General features: G+C 35.0%; 1 protein-coding gene across 11 annotated transcripts in view; it reads left to right on the forward strand.

The window, feature by feature from the left end:
• stxbp5l (syntaxin binding protein 5L) overlaps positions 1-24473 on the forward strand; it is a 259708-nt gene that overhangs the window by 98130 nt on the left and 137105 nt on the right. For all 11 annotated transcript variants that reach the window (XM_015363844.2, XM_015363849.2, XM_015363846.2 and 8 more), the window contains exon 3: positions 18494-18575. In XM_015363844.2, coding sequence (XP_015219330.2) covers positions 18494-18575 — 82 coding nt within the window. The remainder of the gene's footprint in view (positions 1-18493; positions 18576-24473) is intronic.

Here is a 24473-nt window from a genome sequence, read left to right on the forward strand (position 1 = left end):
AAGGCACTGTATATAGCGCTTTTCTGGACTCTCCACTCAAAGCACTTTACAGGTAATGGGGACTCCCCTCCACCACCACCAATGTGCAGCACCCACCTGGATGATGCGACAGCAGCCATAGTGTGCCAGAACGCTCACCACACATCAGCTATCAGTGGGGAGGAGAGCAGAGTAATGAAGCCAGTTCATAGATGGGGATTATTAGGAGGCCATGATTGGTAAGGGCCAATGGGAAATTTGGCCAGGATGCCGGGGTTACACCCCTATTCTTTCGAGAAACGCCCTGGGATTTTTAATGACCACAGAGAGTCAGGATCTCGGTTTTACGTCTCATCCGAAGGATGTAACTAGTAGTAACTAGTCTACTAGTTACTACTTGTGTCTTTTAAATCATTTTTGTTGTTGATTCTAAAGAAGTGCATGTTTTTGAGGATTTTTGTTTTTTGAGGTTAAGGGTTTTGAATACTTTAAAGAGCTCCCTTACTCCACTCAAGGTTACTATGATTAAATTAATAGGATAAACCAAGCACAATTAGTACAGGCTATAGGCTGCCATATTGGGGTGAGCACAAAGAGAAAACTTTTTTTCTTTCCTGAAACAGCAGATGAAATAAGATCTTGGTTTCACTGTTTATTGCCACATCTGAAACAAGATGTTAAATGGCATAACAAAGCCTTCAGATTGGGTACTTTCAACTAACGACTGATATTTATCAAGTCTGATAACATGGCAGTGCTGAGTAGCTGCTATCCTATATTCATTTGCTATCCTAAATGAAGGAGTTCATTTTCATATTCTCTATAGCTCACTTACAGTTTATTCTACAGCTGATACATCATCTCTATAAAGCAATGTCTTACCCTGCATAGAGAATCTTTGAGTCAGGTGGAAGGCATCTATCCTGCACACTGCCAAGTGCCAAGCCCCTCCTCTCCAACAGCACTGACTCATTGTCCAATCTGTGTTGATGATACCACCATTGTGGGGGAGGTACACTGAAGGGTGGTTGACTCATAATGTAAAATTAAATAATTGGATTATAGTTAGCCAGAAAATGTATAATGGCTCTAGAAAACCACTGTCATTTTTATTACATAGATTTAACTATTTAAAAATATTGAACTGTTAGCATTATACTTTGCCACAGAAAGCACCTACAGTATGTAGTAATAGATTTGATTTGACAGTTGATCCTCAGTAAAAATAAATAATTTTGTTTCCAATAAAAAGCAGTTACTTTAAATGCCTCAGGACAAACTTTTTAAATTTGTCTCAAAGGTGATTGGAGTTGAAACAGAGGTGACCCACAATCTTGAATGAATTCCATCTTCACAAAATCAAGCTTCTAAAACAAAACGTTTCTGCTAAGTTTATCATGTTCACCGAAATTCAGAGTCACAGACAGAGCTTTGAGGACAGCAGGGTATTAAAGATTTCCTTCTAAAATGACTTCTATATTAGGGAATATACTATGTGCTTACAAGCCATGTGCCTGTCAAAATTAAAGTTTATGTGTCTATAAATTGATGATTGAAGTCTGCCTTGTAATCCTTGCTGAACTGTGCCTTTTCAGGTCCGAGATGTCCACCTGTGATCTCCGTTATTAAAAAGAGATTGTCTTGACTGAATAGAGTTACTGGGCAGATGGGACAAATGGATATTCATCTCCTCACTTGTTTCACAATAAAAGCATTGTTTCTACAAAAGATTTGTTTTATTTAACAGCTTCTTCTGCTGGTCTTTAGGAAAATATATATTTTTAATTTTCTTAAGCCATGTCAGATTCTTAGTGACAAAATATTAATGCACAGAGCAAGATTACACTGCTAATTCAAGCTCAATTAGAAATCTGGAACAGGCTAACCAGACATGTCATAGATGTCTGACATCTTTCAAGAAATAAATGGATAAAACCCTCAATTAGTTATTATGATTAATGACAACTTGATCCATTTTAGGCCACTCTGCTCTTCCCATCTTTTCTTTTTGTTGGTGGGCTTGCACTTCAATGATCAAAGCTGCTCTTTGAGGTAACCAATGGTAACCATCTGCCTTGTTTTTGCTACATCTATATATGCTCAAGTTTCAAACCAAACCGTATATAATCCCGAACCTTTCAATCACTCTGAGATCAATTATCTAACCATCTGTAAGACTGCAAGAGTCTGAGCAGAGAACTTACATTTAAAATTTGTGTCCATACACAAATCAGCTTCCTACAGGTGCAGCCAATCACTTACACTAATACCCTTGTGAGAAGGGAGATATTTTCATCTTTGAAGTTTCTCTAGGTCGGCCTCTCACAATTAAACCTCCTTTTCAGACTCCAATTTTGGCTGTCCTGTTACAGTAGTATACTTTATAGTAATTTGTTATATAATTCAGTTATAGCCTAATCTTTCCACTGAAAAGTGTAGATATATGCATGTGCAAAGCTGTGAAAGGATGACAACAAAGTGCTTAAGCTATATCTGATTGAGACACACTCAAGGTACATAAGTCTTTTAAAGCCTGAAGATCCAAAATCTTATAAATTGTGTCATTACCACAGCAAAGCTCATCAAGTTCCTCTGTGTGTTACTAAACCTATCCAAAATGAATTAATAAATAGTAAAATGTAGCTTTCCTGATAATGTCTGCTTGTTGCTGTTAATGTCCCAAGGGGATATGTGTTGCTGTGAAATGATAATCCTCCTTTGTCAGGGTTTGTTAGCCATCAAAAAAATTCACTAATACTTTCAGATCTTAGACGCCGACGTTTGGGTTAAATCACAGGCAAATAAAAGTGATGAAATGGGCACATCTATGCTTTGTGGAATAGCAGCTCCCAGGGTCACTAAGTCCTTTTACATTATGAGTGGGGGCAAGGTTCAAAGTAGACCATAATTGACTTCTGAAGTTGTTTACTGTATGTACAGTAGTTACAAGAAGCAAATAATTTCAGTTACATGATAGGGCATTTGTGCATACAGTGCATTATGTTAATATAGTGACAGCATAAACAGAACATACAGTAAGTGGAACGGCAAATTCTGTATATAAAAATATATTTGCAAATAATATTTGCAAAGAAATGACAAGATGGGATCCTTGAGTCAATGAACTACTACCAATCAAGCTGTATTACTCAAATGACCTCCCTTCATTTGTAATCTTTCTTATTATTGTCATCATTTTTTGTTACTAAAACAATACAAAATAAAAGCACGTCCCATTTTCTCCTGTGCCTCCAATACCTTCTCAGGTGATACAATAGCTTCATTGTATACTGTACTGTAACACAAAGTACATGACATTGTAAAGTAAATCAGAGAACTGCATTCAATTACAGTATATTCCATAGAATTGGCTCCATTCATTCGCAACTTTTCATATTTTTTTCCTTTATTTTTCCAGTTAAGACAATTGAAAAAAAAATCTACAGCTAACTAAAGCTATCAGACACAATATTTGAACCTTTTAATATGTTCTCATGTTATAGATATGCAACATGGGTAAAATGTTAAGTGTCTTAATGTTTCACATTGTTTACAGGATCACCTGTTTCATACCATTATGGGAGAGTAAAATGCATTTTTGGGAGTCCTGTTTGGAGAACTGAGACCAGGAATAAGCAATTCTCTTGGCTTCTCTTTTCTTAATTCCCTGCATGATTATGCCATACTAGAATAATTAATAATTACTATATTCAGCTATCATTTATGGATCTTTATAAACAAAATTTACTTAATTTACTTAGTCTCTCTTGGTCACACCCCTCCTTCCTCTCTTTCTCTGTCAGTATGCTTCTAAAGTAGGAAGCTGTCCAAGTCAGACAAGATACTGTATAAAACCATTTATTGCCAAAATGCAGCATCCTGCTGGAATCACTGAATAACTGACCCAGTGCAGTCATCAAAATTGGCATTTCTGCATCACTGCTGCTCAAATCATCTCTCATTTTTATCATATCAATAGAAAAGCAGATGTCAGGTAATAGTACCCTTCTGATGAACTGCCTCCAGGATCTCAGTTTGTTAATCTGTGTCTTATGGAATCAGGCCCTGCCTAGTCTCCAGTGCACAGTGTATTTTCTCTCTCCATCTATAATAGCTATATACTGTATATTTCTTTTCACTGAGATGAAAAAAAGCCTGCCATACTCATACATTTCTTGCCATAATCAATGAGTGATTATCTCACTGACTTCTGCACATTGTTTATAATGTGATGATGCTGCCATAGAGATGTCCAACATTGATGGCATTGTCCCCCAGGCAACTAAGGATGTTGAATTAAATACAAATGCAACTGCAACCTGTACTGTAGTTGGTCTGGGTTTCAAAGCACCAATACAAACAGTAAATAATCCTGTTAGAGGCAGGCTAGAAAACAAATGGTTGCAGCCTTTAATGCTTTGACTTTTTTTTTTAATCACAATCTGCTTATAAGAATATGATTCATGTGCTATTATTGTAAAAGATTTGGCTTTTGTAGAATATAGACATGTCACAAGCTTTCCCATGAACCCTTATCACAGTTCTTCCTCTCACAAGAAACGATTCTACTAAAAGGTGCAGGTCATTTCTCTGGTAGAGTGAAAGTCATCATTTATGTATCTTGACTGATGCAAGTAATATCGTTTTTTAGTTCTACGTATATTTCGATTTTTTAAAAATCGTCTGAGTCAATTGTCAACAAATCTAAAAAAGTGGATTTTAAAAAATAAACTATAAAAGATATATTTTTAGCAGGATTCCCATAAAATCTTTAACTTTTAGAACTTGAAGACTGTGTCTGTTGGTTTCTATTCCAGTTTAACTTTAAATCTCCAGTGCTAATTTGATAACTTCATTGATCTGCTTGCTTGTTTAGACTTTTATTTAACTTGTTTCTTCAGTCGGTCCTCACTGTCAAAAATACTCTACTTTCAGGGTACTTTTTCAAACACCTTCAATGTAGAACTTTACAGTTTCTCCTCAACTAGCTTTCCTTTATTTTGGACTAAACAGTTCATACTAGTTAATCAGGTGGGAATGACACTGTACGAGATATGCCCACAATCAGTATTTTATCCTTTTTCAAAGGTTCAAAGGTACAGTTGCTTAGATTTCACAAATACTATATGATGGTAGTTCTGAAACCCAAAAATCAATATAGGGCAATTTTTGTCTTTTTTAAGAGCTGAATGCATATTTACAAATACTATCCAGTTAGAAAACTGAAATCAATGAGCCTGTGATTAAAAACTTTGTTGGAGCAGAAACCAGAAGAGACAGTGCTCCTTCAGCGCCAGGGTTGGAAACCACTGCTTTAGAACAAAGACATGCAATTCCTTCATACTAATTCTCCTTTACCTTTTTATTGCTGAAATTTGAGGCCAGCAAAAGTTTAAGTACTTAATTAACTCTTATTTACCTTAATTGACTTTAAGTAATTTTTGGATAGCAATTATTTAAATACAGTAGGGTTTTGACATTGGCGAAGGTTCAGTGCAACAGCCAAATAGCCAAATTTGCATATACCCAAACCCACCCCTATGTGTTGCACAATGTACCACAGTATGTCTGGTTAAAAGACATGTTAACCTGCCTTATATGATAATAAAAGTACTAATACTTTGGCTTATAATGAATTTAAATAACATTGATCAACTAGCAGAGACAACAGCAATCACAAACTAACTAAACTCACAAGCTAAGATAAAAAACATGAATCCCTCCTCTATGTCCAGTGGTCTGGAAAGTCATCTCCTGTTTTTCCCCATGCTGCCACACAGGGAGTGTTAGCTATACTACAAGAACAAGATGCAAATACTGAGAACTGGGTTCTTGGGCAGGTGGGAGCAAGAGGCTCACTCACTAGCTAGATTTGTCCCACAATCCTAGTCTATGGTGCTGGTAATATTTGAAATTTGTGATTAACAACCTTTCTGGTTAGTTTCATCCTGCTCTGCTCTTCTTTCATCCAAGACTCCATTGGCCAGACCAAAACATGAATAAGTGTATATGCAAATGTTAAATTCACAAATGTTAGATTTGCAGATAGTGTATTTAAGAACTCACAAGAAGCAGGATTATGAGCATAATGGAACAGGCAAAATTTATCTGGGCCAGAGAACAAGATGACCCATTAAGAACTTCATCTGATAACAGGAAAGTCCAATATTTGTAAGTTTAATTCCTCCTTTTTCTTCTAACCAATCAGTCTTAATACAGTGAATTTAGTCCATGATGTTGTGTTTGTCATTGTTTGCTGAAAACCTACAGTATTTAAATGTAGGGAGACAAGACAGTCCAGTGGTCAAGGAAAATAACCTTTTCCTGCATGTGATTTGGAGCAAACTGATAAGCCTTATTATGCTCTGTCCTCTGTATGAGATGTAAAACAGGGGTCCTTCTGTAACCAACAGCTGTTTATGCAAATATCATCCCTGTGGCTTTGGATAAAAGAGTACACTAAATACCTATCATTAGAATTTAATCCTAGAAAAAATTGTAACATTTGTGTGTCCTCTATTCTTGTCATGGGAACAATCAGTACAAAAGTTCGTATTGAAGAGAGTAATTAAGAGAATGGCAATTAAAAAGCAATCAAGCATCACAGGCCATTAAACTTGATACACTGTCTCATTATAAACAACAAAAGGCCTTGCACTATCTTACAGTCCAAGTACTCCACACAAATGTTTTTTGTTTCAGTTTTAGCTACCATAAATGTATAAAACACCAAAAGTGAATCCTGCTTTCTGTATCTATTTAGTAATATGCACCAGTTGGAAAAATAGAGGTGACCTTACCCCCTTTAATATGTATTGGTAAAAACCAAAATGAACATGGAAATTTCCTTCCGTTTTCTGTAATTTATGTTTTCACACTCTTTTTGATGAAGATTAGATTCAGAGAAAATTAATACAAAGTAAGCGCTGAAGAAATTGAAAGAAACTCAAATACATGCAAAAACTGTGTAATGCATTTTACTGTTCTTGTATAGAAAAGCATAGAAAAGTAATTTACTATATTTCATAAAAAGTGCCTCTGATTTTATTGTTTAAATACATGTGCTATATTGATATTTTTGTAAATGCTTGTTAAGAGCCTCACAGTTTTTTTAGGCATTGTTTTGAAAACCATTTGCACCATTAAATTGTACTTTGAGATTCTTTCTGGCAGGCATGTGTAAAAAGTACTGACATTTTCTCTGAGGATAATTAAACTCAATGGGCCATTAGAGTTAAGATAGGACAAGAATAAATAACATTTCCTTGCCTTTCATATGCAGTTTTACAGAATTGTATTAGCAGCTCAATCAATATGACTGAATATTAATCATTTTGACACAGACAGCTAGTTGTGTCAAATGCCCAAGATTGCATTAAATCCACAAAATATGGAGTACTGTATCTAACATAGATATATAAGGATTATATTGTGATTATAAAATTATTCTATATTTATAAAAGAGAAGGTTAATATCACTTGTAGGGCGGATCCAACCAGTACTAAAGCTCCCTCCATAAACAGATAGTCACAAATGAACATCCTCCAATTTCTGTATTCTACACAAAAGCATCACTCAGAGATGTTTTTTAAGGAATTTCAAATAAAAATTAAAATTAAAATGCAAACTTTCTTCTATAGTACAGCTCTGGTTATGGTACTTTTTCATAGTTTAGAGTACCTGGACCATATCTAGTTTCAATACCAATTGGTTGTGCTCTATCATGGCACAAGCATTTGATGAAGAGGAAGATGAAGGGCGAAGATGACTGTCTTCCTGTCGGTTCTCACTTCCCCTCTTCTGTATTTCTGTTCTCACTGTAATTAATTCTATGGTTCATTTCTTTGGAGCCTAGCTTAATGACCTCACTAGGAAAGGCCGGATAATATTCAACCAGTTATTCTTTCATTTAGCTGTTTTAATGATCTAACAGTGAATTCGTTTAATCTAAGTTAAATATAAGCTCTCCTTTTTTAAACAATGGTACCTCTTGTTCTGATTATATGTCTAATGGCCCAATATCAAAATAATACGCATTGTTTCAAACGTTCAGAATAGGGTTATAAAGCAAGCCTTGCATAAACTCTCCTGCCATCCTTGCTATTATAATATGTGTAAATCCATTACAAACATGAGCAAGAAACAATAATGTAGAGTATGCACCCCAATGAGGTAGCATGCTTTGACAGTTTAATTTGTGATAATGACATTTGACTAAAGCAATAATAAACACTTCTGGGTCAACCAAGCATGAAAATTACCTGTGCAAATTAATATTAGATAACAAAGAAAGTTAGGGATTAGAATAGCAAATCTCATTCCTACACCTGATAATTTTATTCAAAACAATGGTTGATGTGGGGTAAAGTAGGAGATTAAAAACAGCATACACATTTTTCCCTTTGAATAAATACATAAATACAAATATACAATTATTTAAAACATTTTTTTTTCTTTGTAAACAGCAGGATATGTCATGCAGTGATCAGATTTTATTTCACAGAAGCTAAACAGTCACGTTTCCATTTGGATTTCTAAATAAACATGTATCGTAGTTTAGCTCATAGAGTCTGTTTGCACCTAATATTTGTACAGTTAATAAGAGTCTCTTTTCCTCAAACATGCTGGTGCTTTATTTCCATAAGTGTCATCTGGTTATCATTTCCCTGAATTTTAAGAACTGAGTGAAGTTATTTTGTCAATCACTTTCAACATCCCATACATACTAACTCCATTGTAATTACTTTTGTGAAGTATGGCTACTCCTGGGGTCGAATCAACAAAGAGAAGCCCTCACTTGAGCATGGCTGGGTCATGTCTGGGTCATGGCACTAGCAGACTGGGACCAGGATACCTCAAGTGACACCTCTGGCCTACGGTGGTCATTAGCTGACTGGGAAGGAACAAGTAATAGGTTTAGCTGACTGGGGTCCACTCTGCTGTTGGTGCAACAGCGACTCCAGTGACTTGCTGGGTGCCTTCAGACTTTCAGTGAGGACAGTGACAGGTGTTGTGGAACTTGTCACTTATCAAAACTAGAATAGCAGTGACACCTGGGCTTCAGAATCTCACTCTACTGTATGTGCCATTGATGGAGAGTTGAATTGCAAAACTACTGGTGGTACTACATTTAGAAATTATAACAGAAGAATGTATAGCCCTGTTAGATTTTATTCCAGAGAAACACTTGTGCTGCTGTCCCAATATTTCTTCTTATCTTATGCCTGTCTTCAAAATGATTACACGACTTCATAAGAACATAAGAAAGGATAGAAACCAGGAGAGGCCATTCTTGTTTGATTGCTTTGTAGCTAATTGAGCAGCTATTTCCAAATATTTCAATAAGCCATTTCTTGAAGATACCAGAGTATGAGCTTCAACAACAGCTTGTTCTGTTGTAGGCAGTATGGTCCAGATCCCCACAAACCTTTGTATAGAAGCATACGTCCTGTTCTCTGTTTTAAGTGCCCTTCCCACTTGAGACTTCTGGTTTGTGTTTCACTGTTTATTTAGAAATGCACCGTTTGTTTTTTTCCAGTGCCTTTTACTATTCTGAATAATTGAACAAGGTCCCCCTGACTGATTCCTGAGCAGCAATATGTTTTCATGCAATGTGGCAACTGAAATTGAAAGTGGGTTTTGAAATGAGTACGTACTAGTCCCTTGACTAATGTTTACACTAATTTGCCTCTGTATATAATAGCCCCATTTGATTTAATCATTTTATTGCTTATTCAGAATTTCTTAAAAACTAATATTATAAGCAGAATGACAACTTTGCATTGCCAAGACTAGGCTACTAGAGAATTACTGTGTTGAAGGGTTGTGGGAGTGTGGATCAAGGTACCCAGTCATGTAGTTGAAGCCAGTGCCTTGGCTTTCTTCAAGACATGGCTGGCTTAGATCCTTAGATCAAAAACCTCCTAACTACCAAACAGGCTAGATGGGTTGAGTAGCATCACCTCACAAAATACAGCTTCCTTTTCTGAATTGGCGAGAATAAATGTTGCAGTTTACTCCTATATAATTTACAATTATGTGTAACGTGATCTAGAAAGAGCTCATGAGCTTATTCTGCATTATGGCACATAGAAGCAATTTACTGTATCACCTCTAGGACCTGGAGAATGCGAGACATCTGTTTTTGTTTACTGTTGAATTTCTGTTGCATTTTCTTCTTTCTGGTCATTCATTGCCACACCTGCAGCACTATTGCCAATGACCACTGAGAAATATACTCAAGTACTGGTCACAGAAGCTTGCTGCGAACAATCTTACTGCTAAAGATGTTTATCTCTCCCCCTTTGACGTTCCTCTTATAACAGTTCAACAATTTCTGCTCTGTTATCTAAATGAAAATACCACATTTATTCTATTCATTCTTGTGGAGTTCTCTTAATGTAGTTTTAAAATCCCTTTGTTTGTTTCCTAAAATCTGCAATACATGACTTCATACCTGACTTTGCTGTGTTTATATGGTTCTGTTTTCCTCACAGTACTGTATATGAAATTATATTCATTTGTATTAATTGTGTTGCTAATTTTTTTATGCAAGTGCTCTGATTTCACCATTTTACACACAAAAGCTATTTCACAGTTGGATTATATTTGTATACTATTTATAAATAACCTAACACTGTACTTAAATCGAAGGATTAAGATTAAGATTTTGTCCCATTTTTATTAATTCACTTTGACTTACTAGCAGTGCAGTATGATGTTGATTTTTTTTATCACAATTTAAATAGAATGAATCATTTAAATGCAATGAATACGATTTTGAAACACTTATCAGAAATCGTGTGTGTTTTATTAAAGCAAGGTACAAAATTGTTGCTTGCAATAAACAAACTAAAAATAATAACTTTACATTTTCACCTAATTGACTGTTATGCTTTAAATATGTATGATTAAATATTAAACTTAATAACTATAATATAAAAGAACTGTTGCCAGAGGTACAGATTAAATTACTTTGACTCAAGTTCAAATTACGAAACATTTATAAGTACTAATGTGCCAAGTTTATTTAGAAATCAATGGTACTGATCGATGTCTTTGAGCCTTTGTGCTGCTGCAGCATTCTGAATGCTTACAGTCTAATTCTCCTTCTATACATTTTTTGCAAGGTATTTTACCCAAGTGATATTTCTTTTTGACAAACTGGCACTTCTTCTCCATTCCACTACTCCAAACAGTTTAATTTAAAAAAATAATACTGCTAACTGTTTTTAATCATGTCAGAGATATGGTGCAAGTCCACTGTTTTATTAATTCAGTTATATTTCTGATTGTTCAATGCTTTGAGCTAAGATGCTTTCCTCTGTTAAAACTTTCAATTAATGTGAAAGTTTTCTGTTTTCTCTATTCTTAGCATGTTACTGAAAAAGTTACAAATTTATTTTTAACGCCTTTGGGTGACATTAGTGATGCAGCTTTGGCAAAATGTTAAATTGGGTTTTTATTTTAGCTGGTTGACAGTGTAGACTTTCGTGATATGCACCTTTTTTTATTTTTATGTTTTTGACCTTTCTGCTCGGGAGGGGCATTAGCATTTTTGACTTTGTGTTATGATATTATGAGATGCAACAAAAAGAGAAGTTCCCAGTTGAGTGGGCAACTAGTTGTGATTTGAGACAGGTGGTTGTGCCCAGTTAAACAGCAAGCTTAAGGATTAATTTTTGTCACTATTATTTTATCTCTCCATTCTTGCTTAGTAACGACTGTGTGCACGGTATCTACAGTATATAAGTTATTGTTCCTCTGTGACATAGATGTGGATTCTGAAACCCATTATTCATGTTTATGTTGGCTCAATTTTTACCAAATACAGTATGTTTAGATTTGCTATGAAGGGATGTTTTGCTATGTTTTTTAAGGATATAGTTTTATCTAAAACTGCACAATTTCTATAGAGTTGTTAATAATCATTACAATGTGGCATCCTCCTTTCCTGTAGAGAACAAAATAGATTCTGATTTAAATGTATTACAAAGGATCTTTGGGATTTCTGTATTTAGGGGATGGTGAACCATTTTGAAAACCAACATTAAAGGTAGTTCTTGATAGTGACTTATTCACATTGAAGAAATTGTGTGATTCACATTATGTAGTTATTTTGATGAATGTGATTTTCGTATGTTGCAGGACCTGAAATTTCAAAATGTATAGAGTGTCTAGATTTTTTTCCATTTCTTACTTTTATCTCTGTTTCTCAAAGTATCCACTGAGAATCAAGGTTTGTCTACACAACTGATGCAGTACTTGATGGATTTCAGGGAAAAGACAAAAGGATGGCTTGCTATTTTTATGTTCAATTCTTCATGTGAACCTTTAGCAGCAGCTATTAGTTTGAAGAGAAATTATAATTTTTGCAATGAAGATATTTCCTGAGAAAATATGTAGGGATATATATATTTTCCATACAGTATATAATGTTATATTATCCAAAATAATATCCAAAAATACCAACTGTGAAGCTGTTCACTTCTCTGTGAAATGTTGTACTCATTTGCTTTGTATATATTTTATCCAGGAGGCACTATGTGCATCTTCTATACTGTACAGTACCTCCCTGGGACAGTTTGAATGTTGATAAAGGTTTGAAAACACACCCCCTCTTCTTTATCCACTGTTCTAAATATTACTTGCTCTAACCTATTATTCTTGCCAAATGGCAGCTCCTGGATTGGTAGCAGAAATGGTTCTGGCTGGACAAAAGATGCTGGTGCTACATTAAGAGTCTCCACATTCCCTTCCCTGACATCACCGGATCCTGCTCTGTCTTGGTATTATCTGTATGAATCTAGGATAAACTGTGTCCAGGGAGAATGGTGGAGGCATAGACACCAGCAATCGCTTACTGATACTTTAATAATTTGGCTTTATTAAAGGTATATATAAACCATGGGACTCGGGAAAATGTTGTGGTGCTGTTTTCTTCAATTTAAAAAAAAATGTTGGATGAAAAATGGTTTACAGAAACAAAAAAATGTTTGTGTTATTTTTCTGTGCCGTTTTCTGTGGCTTTTGGAATGTCATCCTTTGATTAAAGGGGATGACTATTCTGTACAGAAAGTTTTACTAGAAGAGACATTTGTACGCTCTTTTATTAATATACCACAGGGATGTATGTACATCTTGTAGAAATAAATATTACAGTATGTCAGGTCAATAGACAGGCCCCTGTTGAGCCAATGTGCACTTCTGGAAGCACCGCATGACAAATCTCAAGTATAGTCCTTCATAGTAGGAACCTGGGGGTTTCCTAATATGCCCTGTTTCTTTCTATTGTATGAAAAAGAAAAGACTCAAATGGCATAGCTTCTAGAAAAAAGTAAACACTATATTATGTATTTCATTTCATTTTATTTCTTTATACATTGGTCATGAGTGACCTCTGGTTCCATTGTCATAAATTTCAAATCATTGCCATAGCTTTAACACCCCCCAGCTGAGATCATGGTTGTTGAAAGAAAATTAAACTAAATACATAAAATGCATAAAAGGTTTCCATCTCATTAAATTGCTGTTGCAGGATTATTACTTTGCTGGAGGTGCTGCAGGCTATGTACCTTGAACTCAGCAAGGTAAATTCATTCATGGCTCAAATTGATCATTATAACATTGCCGTGCAGGCAAGAGTATTTATTCTGACAGTGCACGTCCACAAAACTTGGCTTGCCAGTTACGCTAGAAGTTTTTGAAAAGTAAATGAAACATGCTAAATTGATTGTCTCAGTCAAAATAAACCCCTGTCATTGCTGCTGTTTTGAAAGCAAGCTCTAGAAAACCAAGAATAATACATAGAAATTAGATTTCTTGGGGGCTGTATTTCTGGTTATCAGTATAGCAGCAACTACATTTCAGTGAAAACATCTTGATTTTTATTGATCTGTTTATCATGTTTTTTAACACATTCTTTGCATATGGGTATCTCTCGATTTACTGACTCTTGATTTGCACCTTTTTAGTTTAACATGCCTCAAATATATTCTACTTCCTAATTTAAGACAAATGTGTTCTCACTTTAACACAGTTTAAACACACACACATCAATATGCCACATCACGGAGTGTTTGAGACAATATATTGTGAGCTGTGCAGCTTTGCACATGGATGAATAAGACCTCTTGGATGACAGAGACAAATGGGAGCAGTCTCTTTCTCTGAGTTCCTCCATCTCCCTCATCTCACACTTACTAAATAATCCTGCCTTTATTGTCTTGTAAAAAAAGGTTTATATTGTAAAAAATAAAAAAACGTTTACCAATTGTATTAAATATTAACAACCAGTTAGTTCTTTCTAAACTGTTTGTACACCTACAGTACATAAACATCTTGTATTGATAAAAATATACTTGTTTTCATTTGTGAGTACAGCTCTATGGCTGGGAGTAAACCCAGAACACACACTTCTCCACCATGTACATGAATTCTTATGGGAAATTAGTGTTTAATTGATGTGTTTTTGAGTTGAACACCATCTTTCAGGAATACATTTGCCATGTTAATCTGTCAATCTGTTTTTGAAAATTCAATATACAGTACTCGCAACCTTAATATTAAAACTTTGTATAAAAATAAAATGTCAACCAATAATTTAAGCACTGTAAATGAAATATTTGATCTATTCTTTTGGAATACTGGGCTGAGATGAAAAGGGTTCTAAATATATATATATTAAAAAATCGTAAACATTTGTTGTATGTTGAACACCATGAGTCCAAAATGTTGGCCAAGCTTACAGATTTCTGCTGCAACCCAAATTTAACAGACACCGTTTCTGGGCATTTACAAGACATCTAGGGCATCTAATCTGTAAACATTTGTTGTACCTGTATGTTGAGCACCGCTAGTAAAAAAATCTGTTTGACAGATAGAAGTTTACTGCTCTGCTGCAATTTGAAAAGAAATGCTAGGACACCCTTTTAGAGGCTTCAGATCTAAAGAGGGATTGACTGTTTGGTAGATCAAAAGCCATACAGTAGTTGCATGGACGTGTGAGTACATGACTCATACGTGTTGAGTCTACATGTTCAGAGATTGCCAAGTCCATCAACTTCCATACCTCATCTGGGCATTAACACTCTACAGGAAAAGAGCAAAGGAGAGTTTACAAAGTAGAAATCATTAAGCCCTTCTAGCACTTTTTGATTTTTAGTTACTAAGTCCAGCATGAAGATTTGTTCTATAGTTCCATCTTGTGAGAAGGGGTACTTTCCCTCTCTTCCCAATTTCCAAACCTTTTGAGGAATCATCCTATTTGTTTTGCAAACTATACTAATCTCTAAAATGTGAGTAAAAAATTAGAGTATATAATTTTACAAAAACAGGCAACAAGGGTTTACAAGCATTGGACTGAGAACAGAGATCTGTATATGGAGAGTCACAGAAGAAGAATGGTTCTAGTGTACTTCACACAAACAAATGTTAAAGTCTCAGTCAAAAAATAATCCTGAAAAGAAACCAAAGTTTAGGAATGTTTGGCCTAGCTGATTTAATGGAGAAATTAAGATAATAAACAGGAGGGAAAATTGACTCTAAAAGATTACAATAAAGAAAATTAGTATCTTGAGATATACTGTAGGTGTACTGTAGGGGCAGAGTGGTGGCACTGTGGCTAAAGATCTGTGCATGTGGCTGGAAGGTTGCCAGTTCAAATCCTGCAGCTGGCAGATGAATCCGACTTTGTCGGGCCCCTGAGCAAGGTCCTTAACCCCAACTGCTCCAGCAGTGCTGTATAAATGGTTGACTCTGCGCTCTGACCCCGAGCAATACTATTACAAATAAAGCACTGTAAAGGGTGAAGCTAAAGGTTTAAAAGAAATAAAGCTGTAAATTGAATATTTTGCACATTTTTGCAATAGAAAATGCCAATAATATTCCCCTATTATAGAAGAACTCCATTAACACTGGGGGGATTTAACTGAATAATATTCTATAGGACTTATGATGCCTGAATCCTAATAAATTACAGGCACTGATAATGTTTTCCCAGTCATCCTTCAGGAAAAGAGGGACCTCAACTAGGTTATTTGATCTTCCACTTACTGATTGTATAATGGGATCTGCACCCACAGACTGGGGAATTACACATGTAACACTGATTTAAAATATCACAATATTTTAAAAATCAGTGGTTTTAAATCTCTATGTATTTTCCTCCCAAAGTTATTGACAGTTGAAATATTGTGTCTCAGAAATAAGTAGGCGTTTAAATGATAAGTGAAAGTTGTAAAAACAAAGCACAAAAAAACAAAATGCAAGGTGTTTGGCATCTCTAGGTGGTTTTGTTAAGACCCTCTTGAAGTACCAAAAAATCAAAATCAAATGAATATCCAACTTTGAGCTCACAGTGGAACCAGAGCACCCAGAGGAAAACCAGTCAAACACAGGGAGAATATACAAACTCCTCACAGATAACATCCCAGGTCTGTATTTGAGCCTAGGTCTGCAGCACTGTAAGGCATCAATGCTAACCACAGCACCACCATGGCACCCATGACAAGAGAATGTGGGGTTTATTTATTTAGGATATAATGACAGCATACCTCGTACTGATCTAAAAGAAGGGCATATGCACAAGGTTCATTACTGTGGACTCTCAAGAAAATGACTAGGCTGACTGTCATTAAAATACCAGGTTTCTCCATACAGTTTATACAGTACTGTACATATTTTTCCGTCAGTAATTTTACTAAGAAGATGGAGTTGTGCAATAAATGCTGTAATAACCATGTCCTGTAGAATTAACACTCTTCTTTAATACAACTTCAGTGTCTCATTTTGTAAAAGCTTGTATTGCCAGTTGGAGGCTCATGAAAGACATGTGGGCATCTCTGTATTGTGTATCACAGAAAAGAAGAGCCTAGGAGGCAAAACTCAGGCAATTCTGGAGTATGATTCAATGTAAATTATTTTGGAAGAGGTATTACAGTATATGACATATCTATCACACCTGGAACCGATTCACAATTTCTCAAAGCTGTAGATACCAGAGAAGGTGTACATATCTCCTCTGAAATCAATCTGGCAAGTACATAGTTGATGGCAACATTCATATCTGCACCCAAAATATCAAATTCAGCGGTTTTGACAGTGATAGGCCAGATATTAAGCAGCAATTTTGCCAGGAGATTCAACACGTGTGGTTTGAACATCAGAGTAGCATTTCATCTGAAAAAAAAAATGCATTTTTACCTGAAATATTAGTTTTCAAGAATGTTCATCTTCCTGATGTTAGTATACCAATTTAAAAAATATATTTTTGTAATTAACTCACCATTTGTACTATGTCGTAGAGGAGATTGCCCTGTAGTAGTATTTACTACCCCTTCTGCTTACTAAACATGTAAGTATTCTGTTTTGTTAATAAGAATCTTAATATTCTAGTATGTTTAATATGAAATTGATAGTTACATATTTTCCAAGAGAAAATAGAAACAATAATTATGGACATCAGAGGCAAAATCCGGTAAAACAGAAGAGCAGTTTTCATATATATATATAAGAGCTTTCCATATATTGTGAATGTTCTTTTCACACCCTAGTTCGGCTGTGGCAATTTGTGAAATCACAAATGTTATACTATTTGCAAGAATCTGACTGGATTGTTTGATTCAATTCACTCTGTCAGACCCACTCTGTGGGATATTGTTGTGACCAGAACAGTCCTTCACCCTAACCTTAGTTTTGTATTCCTGAAAAATCAGTCTTTATCGTATCTCTGCCATCTCAGATGAATTACATCAAAAGAGAAAAACCATAAAAAGCAGGAGAACGCTCTCTCTGCTCCGTAAGAATTTATTAACTTTATCATTGTTTCTGCAAACACAAGACACAGCATAAGCACAAAGACAAAAAAATGAAAGGATAACAAAACCTGGAGGAGGAGACAGGGGTTCCAATTCAGGGTTGAACATACTGTTCATATGATCTAAAAAAGAATTACAGCTATCTCAAAGGGTCATAATAAATACATCTTATGGTGGTTCTGGAAAATGTCTTTTTTATGTTTCTAATTGTTTTAGTGGCTATAAAAATGTTAACATAATTGTACAATTACAATGGTAACTATCGGTAATCCCCATCTTGACTATCTCCAGTTTCTTTTTTTCTTTTTTTTTTCTCTAAATATAGTTCTTCCTTCTGTTTCACCTAAAGGGTGATTGATAGTTTTTTGTACTGTATGTGGAGATCCAGATACCCTGAAAGTCCCAAAGTTTTAGAATAATGCCATATACTATCACTGGAAATACTGGAGAATATATATAAGCTCTTCCACTCTTCATCACCACTCTGCAGACATACAGTATGTGGACTTTTAGAGATTAGCTCTGATTCTTGGCTAATGTCCAGCTTTTGAGGGTTGTTTATCTGCGGGTAGATCACACTGGTTTACATTTTGTCATACCCCATCAAGCAACTACCACCAGAAGGCAGACACTTTGTCACAAAAATAAAATGAAACTTTTTTTAAATCCCATCTTTTCCTTAACTCACTTATGACAGATTGGGCAGACCTGGTGTCGACTGCTTCTGCCAGCATGAAGGCGGGGCAGCTGTGTTACAGCTCCAGTTTCTCATCAACGAGGTAAGGCTGATGCTCAAGACATTCTAGAAAAACATGTTGAATTTTGCAGACACTTTTCCATTCAGGGTTACTTACTTAATACCCTCACATCTCTCAAAGCAGTAGTTCTGTAAATCTGAAAATGAGGCTAGCAAGTTTACTACCAAGGAAGCCACCAGGATATGTGAAGGACTGTACAGGTATGTGTGGTACTTTCTGTATAAAACTTATATCCTTTTCCACCTGATTAGTCAACCCTTTACTTTGTAAGTATTTATAGCATTCTTCTTCTTTGGTTTGTTTTTGACATACAGTACATTATATGGTGTGTTATTGACATACTGTAAGGTTTCAATAGTTAAAAATGGGGGGAGTCCATTTGTGCCTTTTACTTTCTTTGGTGGCTACAGTAGCAGCCTGTTGATCAAAGGATCTCATACACCCATCTTTTTTAAAGAAGTCAATGTATCAGCTTTATAACTTATTCCAAACTCCCCCAGTTTGTATGAATGAGTCACATCATTTCTTAGTGTCAAATTTTGAAGTTGCCCATTTGGTCAAGACTTTTGAATATTTCAAGCTGGAAGAGATCTTGTTAATCTTCTCTGATTGGATTCCAGGGCAGCAATATCTTTTTTTAATATAAATTGGTGACCAAAATCGTACACAATTACAAATAAGGTCTACAGTACTAGTGCATTTAAAAAGTTTAAAATAAGAATTAGTGCCTTAGCAGTGCTTTATCAAACTTTAAAACATCCCTTTATTTACATTTGATGCTCTAAGCCATATATCCCAACATTTTGTTTGTATTTTTATTGATTCTCCATATCTAGAAGGAGTAAATGATTTGTGAAAAGTGCCTTTCTTTTTCATAAATAACCCATTCAAATTCAATGTTTCACATTTCATACAGTACTTATGATTGAGTTTTTTCTACCTACATACAATACACCACACTTGTTAACATTAAATGTCATCTGCCAGGTGTTTATCCAGTTGTGAATTTTATATAAACCTTTTGAATTTCATTTTATGCCCCTGTGGTGTTTTATAATTCTTCTAATTTACCATCAATAAGCTTGAACTCAATATTAGTTCAAATACACTTTACTTAATCCTTAGCCATTCTTTTGTTGTTGTAATATTGCTTGTTTCATTTTATTTTTCATTCTCTGTATTGACCTGTCTTGTATCACTTTTTATCAGTGTTTCCAATTTTACTTTAACTTGGATTCTATTGGCTATTCCTTTCTAGTCCTTCCGTGAAGTGCTTTTTCCTCATATTTTTCTAAATTGCTATATTTCACCATTTTAACAGATCACTGCTTCCTACCATTTTACTTTAGGAATGAATCTGTTCAGTGTCTCAAGCAAAATAGCGTACAGTAATACCATCCATTCTCTATTTCTTTGATGTCTACAGTGTCCTGTCCCATTCTCCTTATAAACTCTGTGCCATTCCTTCATAGAGATTTTTAGAAAATAACAATTTTGTCTTAGTTTATACCTGTGCAGTTTCAAAAGATCATATTCATATACAGTATGTAGAGGAAATGGAAAGAACTGACCCACAACTGAACTTTGAGATATCAATATTTGTGACTAAATTTAATCTCATGTACAGTATTCCTTGTGAATACGAACTAGATGTAAAGGAACAGGTAAAGGTTTATTCCATGCTCAAAAGAGGTTTCAGCTGTAGAGCCATCTTTACACCTTTACCTGTTCCTTTGCAGCCTTCTCATTCTGACACAGCTACCTACTTGGACTAGATACAGTTGATTTAAAAATCAGGTACAGTATTTTGCATTGTGTGCATATGCCTATTTTGTATACCCTTACAGTTCCAAAAATAGGTCTGCCTTCATCTGTTTCAGGAAACCGAGGATCCTTTTTTATTTTAAAAATGGTATTGAATTTAAATAGAATTAATTTGTCATTTTTTTAATTGATCAAATTTGCATTTTAAACTAGTTTCACAGTGAAAGATTATGGATTCAGATTGGCAAGGGGTTATGAAAACCATTATAATCAAAAGTATAGGATTACTTAACAGGTACAATCAGAACAAACAAAGGGGAGATTTGTAACTAGTCATTCATATGCAGTATAAGGTATCTGCAATCATCCACAGCATGTGACAGGCATCTGCAGCAATTTCTATTGAAAGACTGACTAAAGAAGTTAAATATTTAGATTGTTTAAATAATTCGCTGCTATGAGATTAATACACCAAGGTTTTGCTAGGTGAAAAAATGCTTTAATGAATTTCGTCGGGAAACAGATTACTCACTGAGAGCTTTAGTTACTTACTTCACTGCTGATGTTAAGATATATCTCAATGTATAGTAAATTGAGACTACACTAATACTGTAAGTATATGTTTGAATAATATTTTTTAAATGTACAGAACTACCAAATTAATCAAAAAAGAGCAGCTGAAATTATAATGAGAGTTCTAATCTACCTGTTAATCTACAAAACATCTGCAGATGCAAATGATTAAAATGGTTACAAATGAGAGGAAGCCATTCAGTCCATCCAGACCATTTGTAATTTAGTATTCAATGGTTTTTACTTTGTTTTATTCAAAACAATTATGCACATGGCTTCATTCATACTGTAGCATAGCTAATTGGGTACAGTAGTACTTTTTCACTCTTTTGCAAACACTGGAAAGATTAATCAAAATCAAAACAGTTTAAATCATACAATTTCTAAAATGCTATGCCATTCACAAAAGAAAGATCCTTTGCTGCAGAGCTACAGTAAATGCTTTTCACAGTTCTTTGAACTGATGTGGCCAACAGTGTGACCTTAGACTATAATAGAAGTTACAAGTATAAGAGAAGTCAAAGTGAAAAAAAATGCATGCTCATTGTAATAGGTTTCCCAAGAACATAATACATGTTTACTGATGTGAGGAGGCCATTCAGACTATCTTGAATATTTTTCAATATCTATTTTTTTCTGATCTCATCTTAAACGAAGTCATCAGGTTCTACAACATTGCTGGGCAGCTTGTTTCATATTCCCACAACCCCTTGTATAAAAAAGTACATCCTGTTCGCACTTCCAAACAATGATACCACAGTTCTTAGTAACACACAATTGTACCAACATAACCAGGAGCAGTGACACTTCAGGTCATTAGAAGCAATTACACCACACAAAGATCGTACAGTTTAATCACATCCAAACATTAGTCTCTGTCATTCAGTTAATGAGTAAGCTCCTAAGTGACAGACAGATTTTGACACAGGAACACAACTAACAATGTGAACCATATACAGTATAAATATTACAAGTGTTTTACTGGCTTAAAAAACACATTTAAAGTGATACTCTTTATGCATGTTCCTTTGTTTGGCTCTGTTAAATACAGTACAATAGTTTTCAGCAGGCGCAATGCATTTCAAGAGGTCTGGGCTTTGGACTGACAGTAGAGATTATTTTTAGAATAAACTCTGAAGACTAGATAATCAAAGTCATTTATTGGTCATTAGTTACAAGTTTTCAGTAAACATGTAGTGTTTTTCTGTCCTTACACAGTAATTCATATGCTAATGTGGTGCAAGGCACAGCTAATGAACATTAGAGAACAAGAGTGAAAAGTCTGTAATTAAGTGACATTTGCAATTAACCTAGGTGAAAGCATATAGCTACTTTAGGTATGTACTGTACATTTTGCCATACTGCAATTTAGTGATTTAGCTCTCATCAAGCAGTTTCTTAAAAGTGTCAGTGTTAACAAAAAGACTGTGTGGTTTTGTTCCCGACACCATTTAAAAGACATTGACAAGACTACCCAGAGGATTACTGTTCATCAGGACCATGTTGTAGGCACAACACAAGGATGCTGCTGGGAAGTAAGAGGGTATGCTGTGTAGAAATGAAAAGAAAGAGCCTACAAGTTACCAATACAAATGATTGAATCATATCTGGGATCGATCAAACAGTTGCCATTCTCAGATTTATCAGATGCTTGCTACCAAATAACCAAGATGGGCCAAATGAGCTCATTTCTCATTTCATCTGTAACATTGTGGTGTACTCGTGACTGTTTGTACTGTAAGTATCTTTTGGTTTCATATAAAATGCATCATCTCTTAGGTCTCTATTTTGAATCTGCGTGACATTGATTGTCTACTGTATACACAAACATTTAGTACTATTCATCCATCTTCAACCACAGCTACAGTAATTTTCTGCAAAAATATGTTTTTAACAGGCACCTTCCTTCTCCATCAGCTCTTATGAATTCAGCATATACAATACTGTATAACTGCGGCAGTGTTAAAGCTTGCACATAATCAAAGCACAGCTCTTGATTTTGGTTTGTGTCCTTGCCTCTTGCTTCACTGAGCCTGAAGCAGTCTGTTGATTTGACTTTGGCAGTTACACACAGGACTTGTGTTGTTCAAGGCTCACTGTTAATGATTCTTTAACCTGTCCATGTGTGCCATGTCCTTGAGACCAGACATTATTCTGATCATTATATTCTGAACTCTTTTCAGGCGCATAAGTGCTTTCTATAATGTGGGAACTTTGTTTATACATAATATTTTAAGGATAATCTGACTAATGCACTGCCTGCTTCACATATTTGATTTTTAATTGCACAGATTTTATAAGACATCCTACATTTTTATTATGTCCTTCTCATGTTCTTTTTCAGTTATCATTATCATTAATTGCATTTAATCTGATACGTGTCTGCCCAGTCAGATTGTTAACTTTATTTACTTTGTTACATTTAATTTGCAAAATTTAGAACCTCCAGAACTTGTATCTGCTATACACTTTCCATGTTATCTATCTATGTCAGCTTCCCTTTCATTAGTGGGCATTAGTAAGAGCAACAACTCTTTCAGTCCTCTTGGTCCACTTATCATGTTAACCCCGAATCTGTTTTCTGCACATTAAACAATTTCCTACCCAAATAGAAAATGGGAAACACAAGGGCATAAAAAGAACCCTTGTGGTAAAAGAACTGCTCTCCCAAATTTACAAAAATAAAGCTTTAATATTTCAGCCTAAGAAGTAATATTTTATGTGGAGCTTTAACAAACACTTGGAAGTCAAATTATAAGCTACAAACAAGAGATAGTTATGCAGCCCATCTAACAACTGTCTAAACAGACTACATTTTGTTTGTTAACATTTTTTTATTTCATTTGAACATACACGTATGTGAAAAACAGAACAAAAACGTTTCCCCCACCCTTCAAATACCCTCCAACTCCCCCCACTTCAGTGGTACTGTAGTCCTTCCAAACGTCCTACACAAAATTCTAGATGTCAGAACACACTTGATAGAGTTAATGAATTGGTGCAACTACAGTATAACACGATAAGCACCCAACCATGTGATCAGTGAAGCTACGAACACAAGATGCAAATCAAAACTCTTTATATACAATCCACTGAGCAGCCAGGATCCAATGATGTTGGGAAAAAAATAAAGAAGTGCTGGAATATTTTTAGCTTCAATGATGTAGGACAATCAGATCTGTGTCTTGTGTTGTGAAGAAGGAGTGTTATGATTGAACTACACAGTGACTGCAAAACAAAGATCTAGAAATAAAAATTTAATCAAGGCACCATCAGAATCCCCCAGATATTTCACATGGCAGAGCAGAGTGGAAAATTTAGTCACTCCCCTTTCCATATTAATGAGAAATTTTGAACTTAGGCATGCAGTCTGTACTTATAGCCTAAAGAAAGAAAGAAAGGAAACACACTTATTATATAGATACATATATTTTATTAAATGAGAAATTGGAAAAATGTATCCCCTGTTCAAGTCTGTGTGTACCTGTTAGAAAATGCTTTGAATAAATAAATAAAGAATAAATCTTAATTCCAAGATAACTATAATGTCTGAGTAGCAGCACATAATTTAATGTACTATAG

This window comes from Lepisosteus oculatus, chromosome 15 (genome assembly GCF_040954835.1).
Source record: "Lepisosteus oculatus isolate fLepOcu1 chromosome 15, fLepOcu1.hap2, whole genome shotgun sequence".
NCBI classification, from domain to species: Eukaryota; Metazoa; Chordata; class Actinopteri; order Semionotiformes; family Lepisosteidae; genus Lepisosteus; species Lepisosteus oculatus.